Source organism: Caenorhabditis remanei, chromosome X (assembly GCF_010183535.1).
Source record: "Caenorhabditis remanei strain PX506 chromosome X, whole genome shotgun sequence".
Classification (NCBI taxonomy): Eukaryota; Metazoa; Nematoda; class Chromadorea; order Rhabditida; family Rhabditidae; genus Caenorhabditis; species Caenorhabditis remanei.
The window spans coordinates 4,715,301-4,721,300 of record NC_071333.1 but is presented as its reverse complement, the minus strand read 5'-3'; the positions used below and the strand labels follow the sequence as shown (position 1 = coordinate 4,721,300).

The window sequence follows — 6,000 nt, the reverse complement described above, 5'->3', positions numbered from 1 at the left end:
GACTTCTTTTCTTATAATAATGTTCTGAAGGCGACGTTAATTAGTAACTAAACAGTAACTAAACAGTTGTTACACAAGATGCAAAATAATATCGATCGATAACGGGCTACTGAAGGAGAGTATGTAAAGGCCAAAGCCAAAAAGGGACAGTGCGAACAGCTGTACGACCTGCACAGACCAACTACCTACCACAAAGACTAAGGGAATAAGATGACATATGAATTCTATAACGATGTAAATAAAACTTCAAACATTTTTTATGCAACTTCTCTGGTTCGTAAGCTCTTATGAGGTTAAAAAAGATGTCGGTGATATATATATATATATATATTTATTTATTTATTTATATATATATATATATATACATATACATGTACTTTTCATATCTTCTGCTTTAAATGGGAAAAAAACTACAGAGTTTAATTGAATGAATGGAATAAAGAAACACGAGGAGAAAAAAATATTGGGATTCAGGGCTGAATCCCGAACTAAGCTGTTAAAAATATTAGGCTGATGCATAAGTTTCTTTCTTTTTTTGAGGCTGAACTTTGACTCACGGTTTCTTGGTACTGTGATTAATTATCAACTCAAACTTTTTTGCATTCTAATGTGTCGTGACACGTTAGTGGGACGGTGAGCCCATGTCACTTTTAAAGTGCGATAGGAAGAATAGGGAGCAGCAACAACAACTTTATTAACATGTCTGTGTAGAGTTCCTTAGGCGTCCAAAATCGAGGCATCTCCAACCGATTGCTTGTCATAGGCGGGCATATGTCATCCAGATTTGACCATTCCATTCGCAGGCCGTCGCCAACGAGACCCTTCCAAACCACGGTGCCGTAGGATTGACAGTCGAACGCAGAGAGCAGGGAGTAATTGAGAGACGACGACATTCTGACAATTTCCTATGCACTGAAATGTAAGGTAGATCGTTATTGTAAGGTCATCAGGTTGGGTCCAGGGTACGTTCAGAATAGAGATGATATCAGAGTGGAAGGTCACGAGTCACGTGTCTTGCAGTTGTTGAAGCTTATTTTATTCATTTCTTATGCAGATTATAGTGAATTTGCTGTGTGACTAGCGGCTCAGGAGTTATGGCTCAAGTTGCGAGATAATAACGTATTTCCGCAACATAATGACCTGTTCAGTGGCTAACAAAAAATTTTCAAATTGGTAACTAGACTATTTGGTCGGAATGTTGAAGACAAAAAGGTTGTCTTCAGACGATTGAGAGCAACGAGAAGTGATGGTTCAGCTGGGTTCAAACAGATTACAAAAATATTTGAGAGAACATTCATTCCAAACTATTTGTAAAAGATAGGGGGTAACATGAGTAAGTAAAAATATAAAAAGATTTAAACCAGAGCCATTCAATTAAATGATAAAACTTGGATTATGTGTTTGTTATGATTTTTGCGTTTTTGAGAAATTTTGTGTAGCAGACCTGGGTGAAGTCGATGTCTCTTTTCAACGCTCCCAAACAAGAATTGTTTTTTTACTAGTAATAAACAGTAAATACATTGCTATAAAATTGTGCAAAAGATCTAGTGGATTGATTCAGAAGTACGAGCTGTAGGCTTCATCAAACTTAAAATCACGTGAATTTGATGCTATCGACTTCACGCTTCCTGCGAAAAAAGGCGAAGTGATTGACGAAAGAATCGATCCATTCTTCGGAAATTTTTGTGATATGACACACTTCACAAGTTTGCTTAGCTTCTCATATTTCTTTCATAACTGCTGGAAATTGTTAGCAAATTTTAAATAAATATTTACAAATTGATGAAACTATTTGAAACAAGTAAATCAAAAGATAAAACAAGCAGTGTGGAAAGGGGGAATATCGTACATGTAAAAATTGCACTTCGATGCAACATAATCTATCTATCACAACGAAGGATCGGAGTGAATGAGAGGAGTGGACAAATCATGAACAAAATACTATACCGGTAGAAATAGAAGCGTCGGGCATGAAAATGAATAGAAAAATGTATACAGTGCGCGTCATAAGTATAGCGCCCCCCTCGATTTTCGCGTTTCTGGACTTGCTGCAATCGGCATGAGAAAATGGTTAATGCCATTCGATCCGGCGTCACAGAAAACCTATGATGAGAAGTTTTTTCGAAAATTTCAAATCATGTCCCCTGCTCTGTCACAGGTTGTCTGAAAATCAGCCGCGTCAAAAGTATAGCGCGTTTTTGGATTTTGTGGCTCCGAGCGCTGAAAATCGAATAAAAATATGAAATTTGTTTATAATTAGTTGTCGGTGACTTATTTCTGTTATTTCCTATCAAAATTTATCCGAGAAACTGATTTTCTCCGGCTGAAACTGCTCAATTTAGCAAACCATCCCATTTGAGGCATCTCCATGATTGTTATCGATTGGTAATTTTGTAAAACGTGGAATCTGATACTGAACACTTGTCAAAAATACACTTCTGGACTTTGTGGTTTATATTAGTAATCAATCAACCTTTTTGAGAGCCATTTTCCATCTACCCGGCTCGATCAGATTGACTCCCTGAGATCTGTTTGAGGCATCCTAGGCGAACTTTGGCTCATAGCGGAACAAAAAATGCCTTTATGGAACAGAAGGGAGTCTGGATCGCTTGTGAGCAATATTTTTAAGACTTTCATGACAAAAAGTTGTGATACCTACAGTCCGCTCCGAAGTTATAACACCTCAACAGATCTGTAGTAATATCCACACACTACCAGAAAGTTGCTTATCGCACTCCGTGTCTCCAGAAAAGATATGCGCTTTGAACAACTTCCGAATGGTGTGAAAATATTGAAAATGAGATTAACAAACAAAATCAAATGTTTCCTGTCACCGGAAAAGATGTTTCTTGATTACTCTCGAAACGCCTTCGTGCAGGCCAAAATCAAACATGTGCATTGTTACAGTGTGAGCTACACCGTCACAACTGGATACTGTTTGAATGTTTTTTTGATCAAAAATAAGCTGGCAATGTTCTTACCAGTGTTTCTAAATCATTACAAAGTTTGAAGAACTGATTTTCTCGATTCTGCGAAGCAAAGTTCGCCTAGGATGCCTCAAACAGATCTCAGGGAGTCAATCTGATCGAGCCGGGTAGATGGAAAATGGCTTTCAAAAAGGTTGATTGATTACTAATATAAACCACAAAGTCCAGAAATGTATTTTTGACAAGTGTTCAGTATCAGATTCCACGTTTTACAAAGCTACCAATCGATAACAATCATGGAGATGCCTCAAATGGGATGGTTTGCTAAATTGAGCAGTTTCAGCCGGAGAAAATTAGTTTCTCGGATAAATTTTGATAGGAAATAACAGAAATAAGTCACCGACAACTAATTATAAACAAATTTCATATTTTTATTCGATTTTCAGCGCTCGGAGCCACAAAATCCAAAAACGCGCTATACTTTTGACGCGGCTGATTTTCAGACAACCTGTGACAGAGCAGGGGACATGATTTGAAATTTTCGAAAAAACTTCTCATCATAGGTTTTTTGAGACGCCGGATCGAATGGCATTAACCATTTTCTCATGTCGATTGCAGCAAGTCCAGAAACGCGAAAATCGAGGGGGCGCTATACTTATGACGCGCACTGTAAATCACAATTGGTCGAGAATGGGGAATAATGAATATGAGCATTTAGGCATGGAAAATCTTTTTTCTCAGACAATGACAGATTCAGATGATTTCATGGGAGGGTGTGGGAAGATGAAGTCGTCATCATCAGCAGTGAAGTAGTCGCAAGACGTGTCCCATTCCATGTCACCGAGATTCTTCAATTCTTCGACGTCGCTGATGGGAGAATCGAAGCGAGCATGTTCAATATCAGCCTCCTTTTCAGAAATTCGCCACTTTCGGTTGACCAACGCAAGCCATTTGCCCGGATATGTCATCTGAAATTACAAAATGGTTTGGTTTACCGGTTTACCGCACAAAATGTGTATTACCTGTTCATTCGGCACTCCATTGACAAGATAGACGAAATCAGCAATGCAGAAGACCAGGACGTACGCGGAGACAGTCATGTAGCCATACGAGCAGAAAATATAGACAACAGCAGCGAGATAAATCATCTGAAAGAGCACCCAATTGTTTCAATGTTTTCAATATTCCAACTCACTCTGAAGCCCGCGCGATAGATGGAGAAGATAACCGGTTTGGTGGTGATGTTGAGCAAGGAGGCGACCAAGAGATTGAAAATCCAGATAGTGTAGAATGTCTCGACAACTGTATTGTTGAGTGATGAATCCATGAAGTATCCGAACACGCACAACACAAACTCGACAGTGAGAAGGACGAGGAGAGAGAACTGAAAAAATTGATTTTAAGGGTAATCGAGTGTCTTGTTATTTTCTTTTCATGAATTTTGACTGTTGCGCCATAGAAATCCAAGATTCTCTCACAAAATAGTGATTCTATTATTCCAAACCATTGCGCTAGCAATTTGAAAACATTATTTTGACTGACCTCCATATTTCGCTCTTGCTCAATCTTGTTGTAGTCTTTGACAAAGCGCATCATGATGAACCTAAACGAAAGATGTTTAAACTTGAAAGAAAAAAAATTTCAATTTCAGGGAGGAAGACGAACGAAAATGACAAATTGGGCTGTTTAAACGACGAAAACTAGTGAAAACATGAATATTTGCTCAATTTTTTGATAAAACTACTAAAATCAGCTGAAATCAAGCAAAAAAAAATCCAACCAAAAGCGACAAAAACACAGAAAAAAAACAAAGAAAAATGAGACGAAATGACTGAATAAAGACAAAAAAGAGAGGGCCTCCTTGGCGTTGTGCAACGGAGTGCGTTTGCATACCGCCTTTGTTTCGCGCGGTTTGGGTCAATTCGTGATGTTGTTTTGGAAGAAACATAGCAAAGTGAAGAGTTTTAGAGGGGTTTGAAAAGAAGAATTCATTTGTTCGGAAAAAAAGTTGAAAAAAAAATCAATATGTTTATCAGAAAAAGCATTTATATAATGTTTTTTTCCCTTGTGAGAGAACTGTGATATATGACAACTTAAGAAATATGTATTCAGAGAAAAATGAGTTTCTAACTTGATAGCCCTATGAGTGATAGGTCACCCTCCAGTCGTCAAAAAATCAAACCAAACTCGATCTCCCTCCACTAAATTGTCTTTTTTGATGACAGATCTGTGAGTGATAGGTCATTCGTTAAATCTGAAACCGTCTGTGCCAGTTTCAGTCGAATTTAATCGTTTAAATAAAGTTTTGGACAAGAAAAGTAGTGAAATCCGCTTTTATTCCCTCCAGTCTTCAAAAAATCAAACCAAACTCGATCTCCCTCAACTAAATTGTTTTTTTTTTTGATGACAGATCTGTGAGTGATAGGTCATTAGTTAAATCTGAAACCATCTGTGCCAGTTTCAGTCGAATTTAATCTTTTAAAGCTAGTTTTGGACCAGAAAAGTACTGAAATCCGCTTTTACTCCCTCCAGTCGTCAAAAAAGCAGACCAAACTCGATCTCCCTCCACTAAATTGTCTTTTTTGGTGACAGATCTGTGAGTGATACGTCATTCGTTAAATCTGAAACCATCTGTGCCAGTTTCAGTCGAATTTAATCTTTTAAAGCTACCTTTGGACCAGAAAATCATAGAAATCCGCTTCTATTCCCTCCGGTCGTCAAAAAGTCAAACGAAACTCGATCTCCCTCCACTAATTTGTCTTTTTTTGTGACATAGGTCATTTGTTTAATCTTTGTTTGTGCCGGGTCGAGAAAGTTCCGATTTTGGCCTGGTTCGTCCCGATACAAGTTTGGTTTTTCTATAAGTATCACAAATAAATTTTTCATGGGTTAATTGTTTCCTGTTGAAATTTCTGGATAAAAGGTTTTTCAAGAGGAGAACTTTTCCATTAATGACGCAATTATTCCTCAAACAAAAATTATTCGAGACTTGGGTATCATTTTCAATTCTGATCTTAACTTCTCAAACCACCTTGATGTCACACTTCGCAAAGCCCATCAAAGAGTCAACATA

At 37.8% G+C, this 6,000-nt stretch overlaps 1 protein-coding gene across 1 annotated transcript; it reads right to left on the bottom strand.

Moving 5' to 3' along the window:
- Positions 1-3,664: 3,664 nt before the first annotated feature.
- Positions 3,665-4,523, bottom strand: GCK72_022905 (uncharacterized protein; the record flags this gene model as incomplete). The annotated part of the gene is made up of 4 exons (XM_003102840.2): positions 3,665-3,895; positions 3,950-4,075; positions 4,123-4,311; positions 4,470-4,523. 4 exons carry the CDS (start codon positions 4,521-4,523, stop codon positions 3,665-3,667), a joined length of 600 nt encoding a protein of 199 aa, XP_003102888.2.
- Positions 4,524-6,000: the final 1,477 nt, after the last annotated feature.